At 43.9% G+C, this 23,206-nt stretch overlaps 1 protein-coding gene across 1 annotated transcript in view; it reads right to left on the bottom strand.

Annotated features, from left to right (window-relative positions):
- Positions 1-2,302: 2,302 nt before the first annotated feature.
- The window catches only part of LOC137318114 (beta-1,3-galactosyl-O-glycosyl-glycoprotein beta-1,6-N-acetylglucosaminyltransferase 3-like), a 32,303-nt gene continuing 11,399 nt past the window's right edge, over positions 2,303-23,206 (bottom strand). The window contains exons 5-6 of the mRNA XM_067981089.1: positions 3,573-4,250; positions 2,303-2,830 (exon numbers count right to left, since the gene is read on the bottom strand). Coding sequence (XP_067837190.1) covers positions 2,303-2,830; positions 3,573-4,250 — 1,206 coding nt within the window. The remainder of the gene's footprint in view (positions 2,831-3,572; positions 4,251-23,206) is intronic.

Raw genomic sequence — 23,206 nt, 5'->3', positions numbered from 1 at the left:
ACTGGAAGGCTGTTTTAAGTTGGGCTCCACAGGGCTCAGTACTAGGTCCCTTGATTTTTGTGATATATATTCATGATTTGGACTTAAATGTAGTGGGCATGATGAAGAAATTAGCAGTTGATACAAAAATTGACCGTGTGGTTGATAGCGAGGCGGAAAGCTGTAGACTGTAGGAAGATATCAATGGATTGCTCAGGAGGGCACAAAGTGTCAAATAGAATTCAATCCTGAGACGTGTGAGCTCATGCATTTGTGGAGGGCAAACAAGGCAAGGGAGTACAAAATAAATGAGAGGATACTGAAGGGTGTAGAAAAAGTAAGGAAACTTGGAGTGCATGTCCATACGTCCCTGAAGGTAGCAGGACAGGTAGATAAGGTGGTTAAGAAGGCATATGGAATACTTCCTTTATTAACTGAGGAATATAATATAAGAGTAGTGAGGTTATGCTGGAACTGTATAAAACATTAGTTGGGCCACAACTTGAGTACTGAGTAGATTTCTTGTCACCTCATTACAGGAAGGATGGAGTTGCCCTAGAGAGGGTGCAGATGAGTTTTGCGAGGATGTTGCCAGCACTGGAAAACTTTCGCTATGGGGAAAGATTGGATAGGCTGGGGTTGTTCTCTTTGGAACGGAAGTGGTTGAGGGTTGTTCTAATTGAGGTGTACAACATTAGGGGGGGCTTGGTAGAGTGGATAGGAAGGACCAATTTCCCTTAATAGAGAGGTCAATAACCAGGGGGCATAGATTTTAGGTGATTGGTAGAAGGATTAGCGGGGAGCTAAATAATAAATAATCACCCAGAGGGTGGCGGGGGTCTGGAACTCATTGCCTGAGAGGCAGAAATCCTCAACTCATTTAACAAGTACCTGGCTGTGAACCTGAAGTGCCGGAACCGACAGGGCTACGGACCAGGTGTTAGTGAGTGGGATTAGGCTGGACGGCTCGTTTTCGGTTTGTGCGGACTCGATGGGCCGAATGGCCTCCTTCTGTGCAGTAAATTTTCTATGATTCTATATATGACGGACGGCTGATCCGATGTCGCCTGTTTTACACTATCGCCCAAATTCAAAATCCCCCCGTTGACTCATCAGTGCCTGGGTGTCGATAGTCATGGGGTCGCTCTCCCTTACTATTCCCCAGACTGATTCCTGGCGACCCTCCCCCCGCTGCCTTGACAGCGTTTGACTGAAGGATGCTGGAAGAACGGCGGATTTTCAATCCCTCTGTATTGAGTATGTAATGTGTCCTTTCTGTGAAACAAAGTGTCGTCATCGCTTGCCTAAATTTTACAAAAAATCCTAAGTGCATTATCCGAAGTGGGAACACATCGGAACATTTAAGTTACAATACTCCAGTTCCAACGATTGATGCAGCCTCTATTACAGTCCAATTATTTACAATGCTCCAATTCAAACGATTGATGCAGCAACTGTTACAGTCCTATTATTTATAGTGCTCTAATTCCAACGATTGATGCATCCACCATTACAGTCCGATTATTTACAATGCTCCAATTCCAACGATTGATGCAGCAACTATTACAGTTCTATTATTTATAGTGCTCCAATTCCAACGATTGATGCATCCTCTATTACAGTCCTTTCATTACAATGATTCGGTTCCAACGATTGATGCAGCCACTTTGACTCTCCTATAATTTACAATGGTCCAATTCCAACGATTGATGCAGCCTCTATTACAGTCCAATTATTTACAATGCTCCAATTCAAACGATTGATGCAGCAACTATTACAGTCCTATTATTTATAGTGCTCCAATTCAAACGAATGATGCAGCCACTATTACAGTCCGATTATTTACAATGCTCCAATTCCAACGATTGATGCAGCCTCTATTACAGTCCTTTCATTACAATGCTCCAATTCCAACGATTGATGCAGCCTCTATTACAGTCCTATTATTTACGATGCTCCAATTCCAACGATTGATGCAGCAAATATTACAGTCCTTTCATTAAAATGATCCAATTCCACAGATTGATGCAGCAAAAATTACAGTCCTATTAATTACAATGCTTCAATTCCAACGATGGATGCAGCCTCTATCACAGTCCAATTCTTTACAATACTCCAGTTTGAATTAATTATGCGTTCACTATCATGGTCATATTCATTACAAGGGTCCTCATTGGCCTAACAATAGGTCCCCTGTTATTTATTTTTTGAGGTGTGATATATTCCCCCATTATTATTCAGCACAATGCTTCATCTGAAATAGTTATCGATTCGTTGTTACAGCCCTACTTTCTGCCTGGTGCTCATATCTCCCCATTCACTCTTAACTTCCTGTGCCGTGAATCGCTCTATGTCGGACATATTCCTCCATGCATTGCACCGCTGTGTTGTCCAGTTCAGAATCAAACTTGTTGGCGAAAAGCGGTTTCTGTTGGGAGATCCAGTGCAAATCTGCAGAAGCATAAACACACAGTTGATGACGGATCCTCCCTCTACAAGGCGGATAAAGGGCTCCTTTCTCTACATCACCAGCCTCAAATGACCACTTCACTGCTCGAGTAAGGATTGGTGGGTCACCATTGCGGTGCCCGGGAGTGTATGGAATGGAGCCGGGTACCTCGGGCATTCTCTGCAGAGTTGCCCAGATGTGTTCATCGGGACTGTAGGTGTCCTCCGACCACTTGAAAAACGCCTGGATTTCCGAGTTCACGAATAAATTACTGACAAATTCTCTGGTGACCAGAATGTATGCGGCCCCCACAAACATGGGGCTACGTATGGGAGGGGGGCTCTTCTCTCGATCTGTTAAGACCACAGTTCCACGGATATCATAATGAAACTTCCATCGTCTCTGAAAGTCAATAAAAGAGCAATCATTTCTCATTTTCCGACTTCATCCTATTTTTGTAACGCACCACAACTTGCAGCAGTAACGATTAACAATGCATTGAGACTTTAGCTAATGTTTTTTGCTTGTATAAATTTGGCCTACAAAATTCTGATACATAGAGCGGCTCACAAGAGGAATATCGAGCAGTAATGATAAGGCGGAGGCACACTGCATTGCGACAAATGGCCTCTTGAAGGGAAATGATATGGGAGATGTTAGCAGGTTGGTTATCCAGAATTGCTCTGGTCACTCACAAGCCTGGAATTTAGACACGTGAAATTAATTAAGCCAAACAAAAAACACACCTGAAAGGACAGTATGTCAACGCTTTGAAAATAAAGTAATAAACAGCAAATAATCATCTGCCACGTCTTCAGTTGCCTGCCAAGAAGGCCCAATACCGTTAAGTATGAAGTTATCCTCCTATTCTCCTGCCCATACCGAATGATATCAAACATACGATGTGAGGCATGAGGCCGCCGAACTGGAAGTTCAGGTCAGCGCTTGATTCTCCAATGCAGTGAAGCGGGAGATGTGAGACCACCGGACGGGGGTCGTGTCACATTCCTTGTGCTTCAGGTGACGTGTGGTGTCACTGCAGTCTGATGAAGAGCACGCTCCAATCATCCAGTCCTTCAAATGTCCATTCCGTTCCTTTTGATTACATTTGGCGGCTGGGCAAATATGAAGCTGGCCCAGTTACCTGTTTATATCCCGGTGGAGGGACCGAATCTATCACATTTGAGCCGTTCATGGCCATGAGAGTGTTGACCATCTCTCGGTTAGTTTTCATTGGAAAGTCTTGTCCACACACATTGATGAGATATCTCCAGGGGACTGAGCTCCTCAGCAGCTCTTCCATACAATTCAGATCAGCCTGAACCCTGGACCATGAGGCGTACGTCACTGTCTCTAATTTACTGACAATGAAGACATTACTGAAACAAGAGGCGATGGGCTGGACGGCCGAGTGAAACGGCTTTGGAGACTTCCTGTCCACATGGACGCAAAACACGTTCTGAGGGGCGTAAATGCTTCTTCGGAGCCGCTCAAACATCTCGATCTTTTCAAAGATCACCATGGAATAGGCCAGAGGAAAATCGCGTTCCTCCGTGCTTAAGGAGAAAGTGATGTATTTCCGGTTTTTAACAAAAGAATCGCAGTCTCGGGTCATTTTTAAATAATCGATTTCAGTGAAGACTTTATGCTTGTTCGCGATTGTAATCGAATTGATAAGAGCTTTTTCAAGGGATTCTGGGTCACCGCTGATTATCTTCAAGCAACTCGAGTTCATTTCTGACAGATCGAGAGATGCATATCGCACGTCATAACCCGGTTTTAGTTTAACTGGTTTCCAATAGTTTACGAACAGATTTCCTCCCTGGCAAAAATATCCAACAAGAAAAGTCATAGAGAGTCCGCCCAGGATTGACATCAGTACCGCCCGCCTGTAAGAACACCATGCCAATATCATCATTGCTCTTTCAATGGTATTTAAAACATAAATATGTGACACGATTTCCAGATAAAATTCTTTTGCAAATATACAAATAGAGGAATTGTGCTCTTGACCAGTCGGCACTTTGTTCCAGGGATTTCCAGCCTCCAATTAATTCAAGTCGGATGAAAGCAACAATTGTGGCTTCATTGGCTTTCAGCTGTCAGCTTTGTTGGACAGGTCCCACCTGCTCGTGGTGCGTTGTCCACCCTTCCGGTGTGATTTGTGTTCTGTAACTGCTGTCAGTTAGTGTCGAGATTCCACAATCTCTGTTGCCGTTTTTTGTAATTTAGGCCTTTCCATAAACTTTTCCTTCATGAAGGTACGAGAAGGCTCGGCCTTGTCTCATAAAAGATTCAAAATCCTAAACAGTATGGTCAAGAAAATCAACAACATGTTTCCCAGAGTCTAGAACAAGAGAACATGGCGTCAACCATGGGGAGGGGGGGGGGGAAAGAATGAAAGACTTGCATTTATATAGAGCCGTTCACCACCTCAGGACGACCCAAAGGCTTTTACAACCAATGAGGTACTTTTGAAGTGTAGTCACTTTGTAATTTAGGAAACCTAACAGCCAACTTGCGCACAGCAAGATCCCACAAACAGCAATTCGATAATGTCCAGATCATCTGGTTCAGTGACGTTGGTTTAATGATAAATATTGGCTGGGCACTGAGGCCATTGGATCCGTTACGTCGACCTGAGAAGGCAGACTTGCCCCAGATTTGGTTCAGCTCTCATCAGAAACACGGCAACTCGGACAGTACAGCACTCCCTCACAACTGCCACTGACTGTAGAGCACCCCCTCAATATTGCCCAACACCACCTCCACCCTTCGGCATTGCCCCTCCAAGAGTCGAGCATTCCCTTCGTACTGGCATCAGAGAGTGGCACTGCCTCAGCACTTCCCCCTCCCCACACACCCTCACCCCGACAGCGCGGCACTGCCTCAGCGCGGCACTGCCTCAGCGCTGCCCACCCTGCCACCCCGAAAGCGCGGCACTGCCTCAGCGCTGCTCCCCCACCCCCACTCCGACAGCGCGGCACTGCCTCAGCGCTGCTCCCCCACCCCCACTCCGACAGCGCGGCACTGCCTCAGCGCTGCCCTCACCACCCGCGACAGCGCGGCACATCCCCTCCGACAGGACTTGCCTTCAGCTAATCCGTTCCAGCATCATTTGATCATCCGATGTGTCTCAACATTCACTTATTCGAGCTTAAATTTCGGATTCGATGTGTTTGCCCCTAACGGGCGCAGACTAATGGATCTCTGATTACCCGATTTATCCTCTCTCCTCCAATCTTGAACAGATTCATCACTAATGGATCTCTGATTACCCGATTTATCCTCTCTCGTCCAATCTTGAAAAGATTCATCACTAATCCATCTCTGATTACCCGATTTATCTTCTCTCCTGCAATTTTCAACAGGTTTATCACTAATGGATCTCTGATTACCCGATTTATCTTCTCTCCTGCAATCTTGAACAGATTCATCACGAATATATCTCTGATTACCCGATTTAACTTCTCTCCTGCAATCTTGAACAGATTCATCACGAATCGATCTCTGATTAGCCTATTTATCGTCTCTCCTCCAATCTTGAACAGATAAATCACTTGGTCTCCTTCAATGCACAAGTGTATATTTTACATCTCAGAATGTTTGAGGAATTGTGCAGAGTCCCTCCTATCTCCTCTCCGACTTCCTTTAACAGCCTCGGGTGCGTCATCTTTGGGCCCAGTGATTTATCCACCTCGGCAACTTTTTCAGATCCCAATCCTTCTCTTCATTTATCTCTAACTATTGTGCCCAAAGCGTCAGGGGGAGATAGAAAAACAAATATCTGCACAAATTTCGGAGAGGTGCGAAAACAATATGGCTGTAATAGTAGTGGATTTCAACTAATCTGGGACACAAACAAAGTGAAGGGTGTAGAAGGCATAACATTATTAAATTGCATTCAGGAGAACTTTAGCCAGTATATCGCAAGCCCAACAAGAGAGTGGGCAGCTCTGGATTTAGTTTTTGAAAATGAAGCTTGGCAGGAGGAAGGAGTATCAGTGGGAGAGCATTTTGGTGGTAGTGATCATGGCTCAGTTAGTTTTAGCATAGTTATGGAAAAGGACAAAGATAGAACACGTGTTAAAGTTCTCAATTGGGGAAAGGCCAATTTTCCTTAACTGAGACGTGATTTAGCAAAAAAAAGTCTGAAATCAGCCACTTGAAGGTAAATCAACGTCAGAGCAATGGGAGACATTCAAGTGGGTTTCCAGGGGTTCAGAGTAAATATGTTCCCAAAGAAACAGGGTTGGACTGTCAAATCTGGTACCCCTTGGATGTCAAGGAGCATACAGGGTAAGATAAGGGAAAAAGGGAAGCTTATGTCAGGTACCGAGAGCTCAATACTGCAGAAAGCCTGGAGGAGTACCGAAAGTGCAGGGGTGAAATTAAAATGGAAATTAGGAAAGCAAAGAGTGGCAAGTAAAATTGAGGAAAATCCAAAGAACTTTTAGTGAATACATTAAGAGCAAGAGGATAGCTAAGGAAAGTGTATGTGTGGAGGTGGAAGATGTGGGCATGGTTCTTAATGAACACTTTGCGTCTGCCTTCACAAAAGAGAGAGACAACGCAGAGATTGTAGTTAAGTAGGAGGAGTGTGGAATATTGGATGGGATAAATATCGTGAGAGAGGAAGTATTAGAATCTTTGAAAGTAGATAAATCACCAGGCCTGGATGAAATGTATCCCACGCTGTTAAAAGAAGCAAAGGAGGAAATAGCTGAGGCTCTGACCATCATTTCCAATCCTCACTGGATACAGGCGTGGTGCCGCAGGATTGGAGGCTTGCAAACATTGTACCGTTGTTTAAAATGGTAGAGAGTGATAGATCGAGTAATTACAGGCCAGTCAGTCTAACCTCGATGGTGGGCAAATTATTGGAATCAATTCTGAGGAACAGGATAAATCATCATTTAGAAAGGCACGGACTAATCAAGTACAGTCAGCATGGATTTGTTAAGGGAAGGTCGTGTCTGACTAACTTGATTGAATTTTTTTGAGGACGTAACAAGGAGGGTCGATGAGGGTAATATGGTTGATGTAATCTACATGGTTTTTAGCAAGGCTTTTGACAAGGTACCACATGGCAGACTGGTAAAAAATGTTAAAGCCCATGGGATAAAAGGGAATGTGGCAAGTTAGATCCAAAAATGACTCAGTGACAGGAAGCACAGGGTAATGGCCGATGAGTGTTTTTGCGACTGGAAGGCTGTTTCCAGTGGGGTTCCGCAGGGCTCAGTACTCTGTGCCTTGCTTTTTGTGGTATACATTAATGATTTGGACTTGAATGCAGGAGGCATGTTTAAGAAGTTTGCTGATGATACAAAATTGGCCGTGTGGTTGATAGTGAGGAGGAAAGCTGTCGGCTGCAGGAAGATATCAATGGACTGGTCAGGTGGGCAGAAAAGTGGAAAATGGAATTCAATCCGGAGAAGTGTGAGGTAATGCATTTGGGGAGATCAAACAAGGCAAGGGAGTACACAATAAATGGGAGGATACTGAAACGTGTGGACGAAATGAGGTTCCTTGCAGTGCATGATCCCTGAAGGGAGCAGGACAGGTAGACAAGGTGATTAAGAAGGCATGCGGGATACTTTCCTCTATTAGGTGAGGGATAGAATATAAGAGCAGGGAGATTATGACAGAAATTTATTAAACACTAGTTAGGTCACAGCTTGAGTATAGCTCTGGTCACCACATTACAGGAATGATGTAATTGCACGAGAGAGGGTGCAGAGGAGATTTACGAGGATGTTGCCAGGACTGGAGAATTGGAGCGATGAGGAAAGATTGTATGGACTGGGGTTGTTTCATTTGGAACAAAGAGACTGAGCGGAGATTTAATTGAGGTGTGCAAATGATGAGGAGCCGAGATAGATTGGATAGGGAGGACCTATTTCCCTTCGCAGTGCGGTCAATAACCATCGGGCACAGATTTAAAGTGATTGGTAGAAGGATGAGAGGGGAGCTGAGGAAAACGTTTTTTTCACCCGGAGGGAGGTGGGGGTCTGGAACTGACTGGCCGAAAGGGTGGTAGAGGCAGAAACCCTCATCACATTTAAAACATACTTGGATATGCACATGGAATTCGGTAATCCAGAAGGCTGCGGACCAAGAGCTGGAAAGTGGGATTCGGGTGGGTGGCTCATTTTCGGCCGGGACGGACACGATGGGCCGAATGGCCTCCTTCTGTGCCGTAAATGTTCTATTGTTCTATGATTCGATGACTAATGACCTGGAATGGAGCGCTTCTAGAAGAAGGGCCCCGACCACCTTCTCAATGGCAAGCAGGGATGGGCAATTAATCCTGGCCTTGAACGTCCCGACAATGATTAAAATAAACGAAGTTCTATTCACGTTACTGTTTCTGACCAGGACTATTAACTGCTCTCCTCGCCTTCCCAGAAAAGACCTCATGCGTTCCAGGATATTCTTCCGTCTGACATCAGAATCTGCCTATTCCCCGAACTCGACAGCCTGACAACACGATCGTTCTCCTATTCCTGTGGGTAAACTTCTCTCATCCTCCCCCCGATACTCGGGGCGACCCCCTGCTCCCTGGTACCACACTGTTGCTGAGGAAGATACTCCTCTGATCACTGTCTCTATCCACCTTACAGTCCCCAGTACCAGGTGACTTTTGAACAGTTCCAGTACTCAGGGGCTCCCACCAACTGTGACTGCACTGACCCTCGAGATGGTCACTCTTTCTGCAGTTTATCTGCCCTGTTCTCAATCCCTGTGGGAGCTGGAGGGTCTTGATCGAATTATGGACCCCTTGTGAGGACAGAATTGATATTTCAAAGAATGTTGTGCACATACCGAAGCCCATTTTCATTCTCGTTGAAGATTTTTGATTTTCCAGCTGTTTGTTCATACTGCCCTAGCGGTGACAGGAGTTTTGAAATTCTGATGCTCTGTAATAAATCTAATACAATATTAATAGGAGGTTTAGATGGAAATATTAAAGCGAGAAGGAGAAAATTTCTTTAAATATGAAATCAAGCCCCTCCTGCCCCATCAGTACAACAGCTGTTAGCTCTGGGATTAGCATTTCCCGAGTGTTACCATCAACTCTCCACATCGAGTGTGAGACAGACAGCTGCCCAGTGAAACCCAGTGAGTCCCGCTGATCTCCACAACCCAGTTCCAGACGGGCTCCTGTCGGCTGAGACTCTGCACTGGGAGCGGCCATTGATAAAATTCACTCACAGTGCAGGCCAGCACCAGCATTATTCCTGAGGTAGTGAATATTCTGCAGGGAAATACGAAGCGGGACGGTCATTATGGAATTAAAACATTCTTCCCTAGGTTTTATACAAACTGGCACTGTTGTATTACTTTATTCACATATTTTTGTTGGACGCTATCGTTTGTGAAGTTTTGCTTTTAAATTATGCATTTGGTCAATATGCTCTATAGCCACATTCATAATATGTAGGTGGGAGTGATTCCATGGTCTGTATGGACAGTGACATTGTCTGTGTATTTATGGAGCTGTGTCCTGGTTGGTGCTTTCATTTGATTACAGCAAACACATCTGTCATGGTGTCAGCACTTGAATAATGAACATTGCAGGAGGTGAGGAGATTTACAACTGTTCTCATATTAACACGAATGAGCACTGTAGGATGTGAGGAGATTTACCACTGTTCTAATTTTATCACTAATGAGCACTGTCGGAGGTGAGGAGATTTACCACTGTTCTAATATTACCAATAATGATCACTGTCGGAGGCGAGAAGATTTACCACTGTTCTAATATTATCAATAATGAGCACAGTAGGAGGTGAGGAAATTTACCACTGCTCTAATATTAACACCAATGAACAATGTAGGAGGTGAGGGGATTTACCACGGTTCTAATATTATCAATAATGAGCACTGTCGGAGGTGAGTAAATTTACCACTGTTCTAATATTGGCAAGAACGAGCATTGTAGGAGGTGAGGAGATTTACCACTGTTCTATTATGAAGACTAATGACCTTTGCAGGAGGTGAGGAGATTTACCACTATTTTAATAATAATACTTATTAACTTTATAGGTTGTGAGGATATTTACCACTGTTCTACTCATATTAACACTAATGCGTAATGTTATGAATCATGTAACTTTAAACAGTTACTTAAGGCGTAGCATTTATGATTAGGCCCACCTACCTGTTGGTAATCTGTGTCGTTACTTGTCATGTAACGATTAGTGATGGACCTTCCACACCTGTTGGTCATTTGAATAGTTTCTTTTTATATAAAGATGCCTGACGTACCCTCCCACCTGTTGTCAATTTGAGTAGTTATTTTTTTCTGTAAAGGTTAGTGATGGACCATCTTTACTGCTGGCAATTTGAATGGTTAGTTATCAATATAAGGATGAGTGATGGCCCCTCCTACCTGTTTGTAATTTGTGTACTTAATTTTACATAAATTTTAGTGTTGGACCATCCTACTTGTTGGTAATTTGATTGGTTACATATTTTTAATAAATGTTGGTGATGGTCCCTCCTACCTGTTAGTAATTTGAGTATATTTTTTGTATAATGACTGGTATTGGACAATTTTAACTGTTGGTAATTTGAGAGGATATTTTTATATAAAGATTATTGATGGACCCTCCTACTTGTTGGTAATATGTGTAGTTAGTTTTTACATAATGATTAGTGATGTGCCCTCCTAACTGTTGGTAATTTGTGTAGATAGTTCTTATATTAAGGTTAGAGCGGACCCTCCAACCTGTTGGTAACTGAGTAGTTAATTTTTATATCAAAATTAGTGCTGGACCCTCCTACCTATCGATAATTTGAGAGGTTACTTTTCAAATCTCGATTATTGATGAACCCTCCTTCCTGTCGATAATTTGAGAGGTTACTTTTCATATCTCGATTATTGATGAACCCTCCTACCGGTTGTTAATTTGAGTAGTTTCTCTTTATATAAAGAATAGTGATGGACGCCCCGACCTGTTGATAATTTGAGTATTTTTTTTTATATAAAGATTAGTGATTGAACCACCTACCTGTTGGTAAGTTGCGTAGAATATTTTAAGATAAAAACGAATGATGGGCCCTCCTACCTGTTGGAAATTTGTGTCGTTACTTTTTATATGAAGATTAGTGGTGAACCCTCCGACGTGTTGGTAATTTGAGGAGTTACTTTTTACATAATAATGAGTGATGCGACCCTCCTAACTGTAGGGAATTTCAGTATTTACTTTCGATATAAAGATTTGTGATGGACTCTCCTTCCTGTTGGTAATTTGAGTAGTTACTTTTTATATAAAAATAGTGATGTACCCTCCTACCTGTTGGTAATTTGTGTAATTACTTTTTACATATAGATCAGTGTTGGACCCTCTTACCTTTTGGTAATTTCAGTGGTTAGATTTTATATCAAGATTGGAGATGGACCCTCGAACCTATTGGTGATTTCAGTGGTTAGATTTTGTATCAACATTATTGATGGACCCTAGTACTTGTTGGTAATTTGAGTGGTTACTTTTTATATAAAGATTAATGATGGACCCTCCTACCTGTTGGTAATTTGAGTGGTTACTTTTACAGAAAGATTAGTGATGGACCATTCTACTTGTTGGTAATTTGACTGGTAACTTTTTATATAAAGATGACTGATGGACCGTCCCACCTGTTGTCAATTTTATTAGCTAATTTTATATAAAGAATAGTGATGCACCCTCCTACCAGATGGAAATTTGTGCAGTTACTTTTTATATAAAGATTACTGATGGACCCTCCTACCTGTTGATAACTTGTGTAGTTACGTTTTATTTTAATGTAAATGATGGATCGACCCACCTGTTGATAATTTGAAAAGTTACTTTTTATATAAAGATTAGTCATGGACCCTCCTACCTCTTGGTTACATTTTGTATAAAGATTTGTGATGGACCCTCCTACCCGTTGGTAATTTGAGTAGATTCTTCATATATTAAGATGCCTGATGGACCATCCCACCTGTTGTCAATTTTAGTAGCTAATTTTCTTTTGAAAATTATTCATGCACCCTCCTACCTGTTGGGAATTTGTGCAGTTACTTTTTATATAAAGATTACTGATGGACTCTCCTACATCTTGGTAAATTGAGTGGTTACTTTTTATGTAATGATTAGTGATGGACCCTCCAAATGTTGGTAATTTGAGTGGCTACTTTTTATATAAATGGAACTGATGGACCCACCTACCTGTTGGTAATTTGAGTAGTTACATTTCATAATGGACACTCCTACCAGTTGGTAATTTGAGTGGTTACTTCTTATATAAAGATTAGTGATGGACCCTCCTACCTTTTGGTTATGTGAGTGGTTACATTTTATATAAAAATGAGTGATGGTCCATCCTACTTGTTGCTAAGTTGTGTCGTTACTTTTTATATAATGATTCGTGATGGACCCTCCTATCTCTTGGAAATTTGAGTGTTTACTTTTTATATAAAGATTAGTGATGGACACTCCTACCTGTTTGAAATTTGGGTGGTTACTTTCTATCCAAATATTGGTGATGGGCCCTCCTGCCTGTTGTTAATTTGTGTACTTACTGTTTATATATAGATTATTGATGGACTCTTCTACCTATTGGTAATTTGAGTAGTTTATCTTTAGTTCAAGATTAGTGATTCACCCTCCTGCCTTTTGAAAACTTTCAGTATTTACTTTTTATATAAAGATTAGTGATGGACCCTTCTCCCCGTTGGTAGTTTGAGATATTACTTTATATTTCTAGATTATTGATGGAACATCCTACTTGTTAGTAATTTGTGCAAATTACTTTTCATATAAAGATTAATGATGGTCCCTCCTACCTGTTAATAATTTGAATATTTACTTTTCATATAAAGCTTTGTAATGGACCCTCCTCCCTGTTGGTAATTTGAGTAATTCATTTTTATATAAAGATTAGTGACGTGCCACCTACCTGTTGTTAAGTTGAGTGGTTACATTTTATATTAAGATTAGTGATGGACCCTCCTCCTTTTGGTAAATTGTGTAATTACTTTTTTTACAAGATTATTGATGGACCCTACTGCCTGTTTGTAATACAGTGGTTAGTTTTACTATAAAGATTAGATATGGACCCTACTGCCTGTTGGTAATTTGAGTGGTTACCTTTTATATAAAGATGCTGATGGACCATCCCACCTGTTGTCAATTTTATTCGCTAATTTTATACAAAGATTAGTGATGCACCCTCCAACCTGATGGACATTTGTGCAGTTACTTTTTATATAAAGATTACTGATGGACCCTCCAACCTTTTGATAACTTGTGTAGTTACTTTTTATTTTAATGTAAATGATTGATCGACCCACCTGTTGGTAATTTGAATAGTTACTTTTTATATAAAGATTAGTTATGGACCCTCCTACCTCTTGGTAATTTGAGTGGTTACATTTTGTATAAAGATTAGTGTTGGACCCCCCTACCCGTTGCTAATTTGAGTAGTTTCTATTCTATAAAGATGCCTGATGGACCATCCCAACTGTTGTCAATTTTAGTAGCTAATTTTCTTTTTAAAATTAGTGATGCACCCTCCTACCTGTTGGAAATTTGTGCAGTTACTTTTTATATAAAGATTACTTATGGACCCTCCTACCTCTTGGCAATTTGAGTGGTTACTTTTTATATAATGATTAGTGATGGACCCTCCTACTTGTTGGTAATTTGAGTGGTTGCTTTTTATATAATGATTAGTGATGGACCCACCTACCTGTTGGTAATTTGAGTAGTTACATTTCATATAAAGATTAATAATGGACACTCCTACCAGTTGGTAATTTGAGTGATTCCATTTTATATAAAGATTAATGATGGACCCTCCTACCTGTTGCTAATTTGAGTAGTTACATTTCATATAAAGGTTAATAATGGACCCTACTACCAGTTGGTAATTTGAGTAGTTATTTTTCATACAAATATTAATAATGGACCCTACTACCAGTTGGTAAGTTGTGTCGTTACTTTTTATATAATGATTCGTGATGGACCCTCCGATCTCTTGGAAATTTGAGTGTTTACTTTGTATATAAAGATGAGTGATGGACACTCCTACCTGTTGGAAATTTGCGTGGTTACTTTCTATTTAAAGATTAGTGATGGATCCTCCTGCCGTTGGTAATTTGTGTAGTTGCTTTTTGTATAAAGATTCGTGATTGTCGCTCCTACTTGTTTGAAATTTGGGTGGTTACTTTCTATCCAAATATTGGTGATGGGCCCTCCTACCTGTTGGTAATTTGTGTAGTTACTTCTTGTATAAAGATTATTGATGGACCCTCCTACCTTTTGGTAAGTTGAGTATTTTATCTTTACGTCAAGATTAGTGATACATCCTCCTGACTTTTGAAAAGTTGAGTATTTACTCTTTATATATAGATTAGTGATGGACCCTCCTAGTAGTTGGTAATTTGTGTAGTAACTTTTTACATAAAGATTAGTGATGGACCCGCCTTCCGTTGTTAATTTGTGTAATTACTTTTATATAAAGATTCGTGATTGACCCTCCAACTGTTGGCAATTTGTGAAGTTACTTTTTACATAAAGCTTAATGAGGGACTCTTCTACCTGTTAATAATTTGAGTATTTACTTTTTATATAAAGCTTAGTGGTGGACTCTTCTACCTGTTGGTAATTTCAGTGGTTACTTTCTGTATAATGATTACTGATGGGCCCTCCTACCTTTTGGTAATTTCTGAGGTAACTTTTTTTCTAAAGATTATTGATGGACCCTCGTAATTGTTGTTAATTCGTGTCCTTACTTTTTATTGAAACATTAGTGATGAACCCTCCTAACATTAGTTGTTTTGAATAATTGATGATATAAAAAATAACCAGGATCCTCCTGTCTGTGTGGGAGTTGATTTCTGTCCTGTGGTCGGTTTCGAACTAAAACATTATTTTATTCAATTTCTCTCAAAAGAGAGCCGGCTCGCTTTGAAGTTGAGCCAGTTTCAAAATAAACGCCTCATTAACCTCAACTTATTTCAGCATGAACAGGAGATCCTGTTCAATTTTCCCAATCAATTCACATCCGTTTCTAAATGACCGAAACTGACAATGCCACGTTAACCAGGAATAGTAAAAAAAATGTTCTGGGAACAAAAAGGTTGAGTGAGTATTACAGTGAAAATCCGTCTGGAGCGAGAAGGACCAGGTTCCAATGCCTGCTGTCTGAACTGCAAATTCTAAATGAAGCGCCATTGGAGCAGGATGGGTAAATCCCCAATGTCCGTGTACTTGATTTCTGCCCCGCAACCGCTCTTAAAAGGTGTTTGTGGGGACACTCGTGGGGACCAGATGGGTTTAGCCCTGAAAGCCCGGTTGTAAAATGGACTGCCTTCAGTCGCGGTCTGATCTCATACTCATAGAATTATCGGTTCTCCGGCGCTGGAGAACATGATCAGACCGCTGGAAATAGGCTTTAGAGAGAAAGGTGAACGGGAGGAATGAAAGAAAAAAACACAGGACAGAAGCAGGGAATTTCCATCAATCTTACCTCGATCCCACAATAAGACACAGGACAGAAGCTGGGAATTTCCATCAATCTTACCTCGATCCCACAATAAAACACAGGACAGAAGCTGGGAATCCAAATCCACCTTCCCTCGAGCCCGCAATAAAACACAGGACAGAAGCTGGGAATCCAAATCCACCTTCCCTCGATCCCGCAATAAAACACAGGACAGAAGCTGGGAATCCAAATCCACCTTACCTCGAGCCCGCAATAAAACACAGGGCAGAAGCTGGGAATCCAAATCCACCTTACCTCGAGCCCGCAAGGATTGTCAGTCTCTTTATTTCGCTGCAGATTTTTCAGCTTGTTTCCTTATTTCATTACAACCAATCAGGCTCCTTGTTCATTTTGACAGGTCACATGTTTAGAATTTGACCTGACCATTGTTTTGTGAGATTCAGAGTTCGGCCCTCTGGGTGAAAGCTACTGCCAAACCGCAGGATGGATTTCAGTTATTCAAAACTTCAGAACAGGGAGCGGCCTTTCTGGTAAAATCACATCCAACAGGTTTGAAAATGTGCTGCCAATTCAACTGTGAACAAAGTTTGTTGTACATTTTACTTTATCTCAGTGTGAATGGTGCAGAGCGCGCAGAATTCTTCAATTGAACACAGGAGATTTTTTTTTTAGCCGGTATATAGCAAGCCCAACGAGGGACGGGGGTGGGATGGGGGAGAGGCGGCGGGGGGGTGGGGGGGGGGGGGCGGGGGCAGCTCTTGATTTAGTTCAAAGAAACGAAAAGGGGCAAGTGGAAGGAATATCAGTGGGAGAGCATTTTGGTGGTCGTGATCATAATGCAGTTAGTTTGAGCATAGTTATAGAAAAGGACAAAGACAGAGCAGGAGTTAAAGTTTGCAATTGAGGAAAGGCCAATTGTACGAAACTGAGAAGTGATTTCGCAAAAGTAAAGTGGAAACAGCGACTTGAAGGTAAATCAGTGTCAGAGCAGTGGGAGACATTCAAAGGGGTGATTCAAAGGGTTCAGGATAAATATGTTCCCACAAAGAAAAAGGGAGGGGCTGCCAAATCTAGAGCCCCCTGGATGTCAAGAAGCATTCAGGGTAAGATAGGGCAGAAAAAGAAAGTCTCTGATAGACACCGGGAACTTAATACCACGGAAAGCTTAAAGGATTATTCAAAGTGCAGGTGTGAAGCTAAAAAGGAAATTTGGAAAGCAAACAGAGGGCCTGAAAAAAATATTAGCAGGTAAATTCAAAGAAAACCCAAAGATGTTTTAAAAATACATTAGGAGCAAGAGGATAACTAAGGAAATAGTAGGGCCTTTTAGAAACGGAAAAGATACACTATGTGTGGAGGCAGCAGATGTGGGTATGGTTCTAAATGAATACTTTGCATCTGTCTTCACAAAGTAGAGGGAATACACAATAAATGGGAGGATACTGAGAGGTGTACAGGAAGTGACGGAACTTAGAGTGCATGTCCACAGATCCCTGAAGGTGGCAGGACAGGGAGATAAGGTGGTTAAGAAGGCATATGGAATGCCTTACGTTATTAGCAGAGGCATCGAAAATAAAAGCAGGGATGTTATGCTGGAACTGTAGAAAACACTAGTTAGGCCACAACTTGAGTATTGCGTGCAGTTCTGGTCACCACATCAGAGAAAGGTTGTAATTGCATTGGAGAGGATGTAGAGGCGATTTACGAGGATGTTGCCAGGACGAGAGAATATTCGTTATGATAACAGATTGGATAGGCTGGTGTTGTTTTCCTTGGAACAGAGGAGGCTGAGGTGTGATTTGATTGTGGTGTGCTAAATTATGAGGGGCCTAGATAGAGTGGATCTATTTCCCTTATCGGAGGGGTCAATAACAAGGTAGCATAGATACTGTGCGACGAGGCGGAATGTCCAGTAGTGATGGTCTGGTGTTAGACGGGGTAGGATGACCTGTAGTGAGGGTCCAGTGTGAAGAGGGGAGGTGAGCGGTCGTGAGGTTCCAGAGTGAGGAGTGGGGATGGCCAGATGTGAGGATACGATGTGACTAGGGGGAGTGACCAGTAGTGAGGGTCTGTTGTGAGAAGGGGGAGTGTGACCTGTAGTGAGGGTCCAGTGTGAAGAGGGGGGTTGTCCGCTAGTGAGGTTCTGCTGTGACGAGGGGGAGGGACCGGTCGGGAGGTTCCGCTGTGACGAGGCGCGGGGCGGGGGGTGACCTGTCGTGAGGTTCCGCTGTGACGAGCGGGTGTGACCTCGAGTGAGTTTCCGCTGCTACGAGGGGGGTGACCTGTCGTGAGGTTCTGCTGTGACGAGGGCGGGGGGGGGGGTGACCTGTAGTGAGGTTCTGCTATGAGGAGGGCGGGGGGGGGGTGTCCTGTAGTGAGGTTCTGCTGTGACGAGGGCGGGGGGGGGGGGGGTGACCTGTAGTGAGGTTCTGCTGTGACGAGGGCGGGGGGGGGGGGGGTGACCTGTAGTGAGGTTCTGCTGTGTCGAGGGCGGGGGGGGGGGGGTGACCTGTAGTGAGGTTCTGCTGTGACGAGGGCGGGGGGGGGTGTCCTGTAGTGAGGTTCTGCTGTGAGGAGGGGGTGACCGGTAGTAATGTTGCACTGTGACGAGTGGCGGTGACCGGTAGTGAGGATCCATTGTGACGAGGGGTTGTGACCGGTAGTGAGGTTCTACAGTGACGAAGGGACTTGACCTGTAGTGAGGTTCCAGTGTGGCGAGTGCGGGGTGAGGGGGGGACGTGACCGGTAGTGAGGTTCCGCTGTGAGGTGGGGGGGGGGTGCGGGGGGGTGACCGGTAGTGAGGTTCCGCTCTGACGAGGGGAGGTGACCGGTATTCTCTGTCAGCATTAATGGAGGCCACTGACAGAATATGATATTGACATCAGATCGTCTGCCTCCATCTTACATCCCTCACACCCTCGGACTCATGGTTTGAGTACAGATCGTTTCCTCCTTTAAGGAGCTTTTCTGGACATCCTACACTGGCTGATGTGTCACACTCGTGTTACTTAAGTTATCCATGTTCGGATTAAGGAACTCCTCATAATGGATATTTTAGACCATCGGGGATTGTTGGGTTCGGACGCGTTGGGTTATAGGGAGCCTGTGGGGATTAAACGTAATGATGGACTGAAGTGTGGGACAGGGGCCAATTGTGGAAGTGTCAGACACTCATTCACTGTGAGCCATTAAATGGCCTGAGAGCTCTGAACCTCCTGTCCACGAGAACAGAGCCAATAAGATACCATTCGCCAGCAACAATTCACTCCCGTCTGGTATTGCACGGCCCGTGTGCCTCTCAGTATCATCTCCTGTGCATGTATATTACACAGTGGGTAAAAGGTAACGATTCGCTCCTCTCTGTTACTGTATGGCCCGTGTGTCTCGGTATCAGCTCCTGTACGTGTACAGTACACAATGGGTAAAAAGGAATGAGTCACTGCTGTCTGGTTCTTTCGGCCCGTGTGTGTCTCAGTGTCAGCTCCTGTACATGTACAGTACATAGTGGGTAAAAGGGAACGATTCACTCCTGTCTGGTACTGTACGGCCCGTGTGTGTCAGAATATTTCAGAATACTTTTCAAACAAGTATAGATATTGTGGGAATGAGAAAGAAAGTGAAAGAGGGTGAGAGCTAGGCATTTAAATAGGAACAGATAAGGATCGAGAAAGAAAGAGGGAGCGGGGGAGAGACAGGAACACAGAGGGACATCGAGAGAGAGAGAAAGGGAGACACACAGATGGAGGTGACTGGGTTAAATACCAGAAGTGGTATATTTCCTGTACCATTTAATGTGCGCTCAGCACCAATCTTGGTCCAAGCGGGTACAGGGCAGTGAGAGTGAGAGGGGTTTGGAATCCCCATAATTTGTGTCATTATAATGAGGGGGAGACAGAGGGGCAGACAGGCAGAGAGAAAGAAATGGAGAGGCAGAGAGATGTAGATGGACTGAAAGGGAGAGAAAGAGAGAAGCAGGAGAGACAGAGGGAGAAACAAGGGGAGAGAGAAGACACACAAATGGAGGTAACCGGGTTAAACGCAGAGGGAGAGACACAGGCTCAGGATGTCTCCAGTGTGCAGTCAGCCTGCCCAGTTCCCAGCCACTGGAAAAACGCGCCTCTCTCACACCCTTCCAGAATGTCTGAGTTAAAAATATAAATCCTGGAACGGTGAGTTTAAAAAGCGTCCAAAGGAATCAGCAGGTTAATCTCCCAGTTTAGAGGGAAAGTTCAGCACTTTCTGGAGAGCGAGGGAAGGGATATCCCCAGGCTGGGAATACACACAACGGTTCTTGGAGCAGGAGAGGGAGGGAGAGGTAGGGGATAGCCCCAGACTGGGAATACACACAGTGGGGTTTGGAGCAGGAGAGGGAGGGGGAGGGAGGGAGGGGATAACTCCAGACTGGGAATACACACAGTAGGATTTGGAGCAGGAAGGGAGGGAGAGGGAGTGGATATACCTAGACTGGGAATACACACTGGAGGGTTTGGAGCAGGCGGGTTAGGAGGAGGGAAGGGATATCCCCAGACTTGGAATACACACAGGGGGATTTGGAGCAGGCGAGGGAGGGGGAGGGAAGGGATATCCCCAGACTTGGAATACACAAAGTGGGGGTTGGAGCAGGCGAGGGAGGGAGGGAGGGAGGTCGAGAGAGGGGATATCCCAAGTCTGGGAATACCAAAAGGGGGTTTGGAGTAGGGGAAGGAGGAATGGAGGGGATATTCCCAGACTGGGAATACACACAGGGGTTCTGGAGCAGGGGATGGAGGGAGTGTTGGACGGGATGACCCCAGGCTGGGAATACACACAGGAGGGTTTGGAGCAGACGAGGGGGGAGGTGATGGGGAAGCAGTCTGCCCCATGTCACTCTTGCTCCTTCCAGCCCTGTCTGTGGGTTTTGGTTTGAGCTGTGGGTAGAATTGATCTGTGTCACTCGGGCCTGTCCTTTGCCCAGCCCTGTGTGGGGCCTGTGAGTGGGATCAGTATTAGATATTTTCAATCTGAAGTAATGTTCCCAACAAGGTCTTCGAGTTAAAGCTTTCAAATCAGCTCAACAGCTCCCCGGAATGTCGCACATCCCAACAAACAGCCCCCTGGTGTTCCTGGGCAAACTAGGCCTGACCTGGGAAGGATAAGCCCAGATTAACATGACAATCAGCAGAAAGCCAGGGGTAGAGAGAGATAGAGACATCCAACAGGTCAAAGGCTCAGGAGAGGAGCTCCAGCCGACAGTTAACAAACTGCTCACCTGAGGGTAACTGCGGGGTCCCAGTCCCAATCCAAACCCTCCCCTCTCTCTGGAGCGAAAACATCTCAGTCTTGATCAGCCTTGTGTCCTCAATCTCTCTCTAGCCTCTATAGAGTAACTGGTTTATAACTGCGAATTATTTGTAAATGGTGTTGCTGACAAATTGGCTGTGTTACTGAGGGAGTGAGGGAGCCCTGGGCTCTTGCTGTGTTTTTTTATGTTTTTACTTTGTTTCAATCAATTTCTTTTCTTGCTCCTGAGAATTTGTTTTGAAAAACTGGGACAAGAAAATTCAGAGAGAAAGTTTTAGCAAAGAGGAATCTTTGGACAACGGCCTCCCCTCGAGGCGGCGGGCCGGGGCCTCCCCCAGAGCGGGCGGGCCGGGGCCTCCCCGGAGTCTGCACCCACGAGTTCTGTCTGTTTATTACCTCGGGGTTTAATTGCCTCTCTGGGCCCTCGTTTTGGTGTTTCGGTTTAAAATGTTGAAAATTAACTGGGGCCCTTGTGTTTTAAACAGGTTAATGCCTGTGATGAAAGTAGCCCGGTCTGCAATGTTACACAAACAGGGCCTGAGAGATAATTATAGTTGGAAACGTGAACCGATGTATGGGCTTCGGGGTTTATTCTAATTTTAGAGCAATGCTGGTGTTTCGGGGAGATGCCTTGAGGGAAGACAGCGGCCATTTAAGCGGTTTTGTTAAGACTAAATAAGGAGAAACTGTTTCCACTGGCAGGAGGGCCGGCGACCAGAGGAAAAAGAGTTAAAATAATTGGCAAATATGTCACGGGATTGAAGAGGACCAAATTTTACTCATCGAGTTCAGATCTGGAATGCGCTGCCTGAAAGGGCGGAGGAAGCAGATTCAATAATAACTTTGCAAAGGGAATCGAAGAAATATTTAATAATGTAGAAACTATGCAGGTCAATGGGGAAAAAGGGGGGGGAGTTGGACTAATTGGATAGCTCTTTCAAAGAGCTGGCACAGGCACGATGGCACGAATGGCCTCATTCTGTGCTGTATCATTCCATTATTTTTTGTCATGTTCATCTTGGCCATTTTTTGTCAGGTTCATGTCGGCCATTTTGTGTCATGTTCATGTCGGCCATTTTGTGGCAGGTTAATGTCGGCCATTATGTGTCAGGTTCATGACGGCCATTTTGTGTCAGGTTTCTATCGGCCATTTGTGGCAGGTTCATGTCGGCTATTTTGTGTCATGTTCATGACGGCCATTTTGTGTCAGGTTTATGTCGGCCATTTTGTGTTAGGTTCATGTCGGCCATTTTGTGTCAGGTTAATGTCGGCCATTTTGTTGAGTCCCAGCTGAGCTCCTTCGCTCAGTCTCACATTTTGTGTCAATTGCAGATCCAGCCTCTCGAGCAGCACCCACACGGATCAATACACTTATCGGTTGTATCTGCGATGCTGTTTGGAGGAGGTGGGATGTCGTTTTTATCAGTATTTTAAAACAATCAAACCAGTTTATTGAAAATAATGACAAAATCAAGCCCGAGTTGAAGCAATCGGTGGAGTCTCATTAACAGAGCACAAGGATAACAAGTTGCATTTATATCGCACCTTTATAGTAAAATGTCTCAAAGCGCTTCACAGGAGCGATTATTAAACAACATTTGACAGTGAGCCACTTGGGAAAACATTAGGACACGTGACAAAAAACTTGGTCAAGGAGGTCGGTTTTAAGGAACATCTTAAAGGAGTAGAGAGAGGCAGAGAGACAGAGAAGTTTAGGGAGAGAATTCCAGAGCTTTGGGATTAGGCAGCTGAAGGCATGGCGGTCAATGGTGGAGCGTTTAAAATTGGAGATGGGCAAGAGGCCAGAATTGGAAGAACGCAGAGATCTCGGAGGAATGTTGGGACACTTGTTACAGAGTCCGACTCCTCACTGGGAGAGACACACACTATGCACTTGTTACAAAGTCGGATTCCTCACTGGTAGACACACACGGTACACAGGGACACTTGTTATAGAGTCCTGCACGTCACTGGGAGACACACACACACTGTAAAATGACCCAGTGAGCCCCATTGCAG

The sequence above is a fragment of the Heptranchias perlo genome, unplaced genomic scaffold (assembly GCF_035084215.1).
Source record: "Heptranchias perlo isolate sHepPer1 unplaced genomic scaffold, sHepPer1.hap1 HAP1_SCAFFOLD_65, whole genome shotgun sequence".
Taxonomy (NCBI): Eukaryota; Metazoa; Chordata; class Chondrichthyes; order Hexanchiformes; family Hexanchidae; genus Heptranchias; species Heptranchias perlo.
Note: the sequence above shows the minus strand (reverse complement) of the source record. Positions and strands in the feature narration are given on the sequence as shown.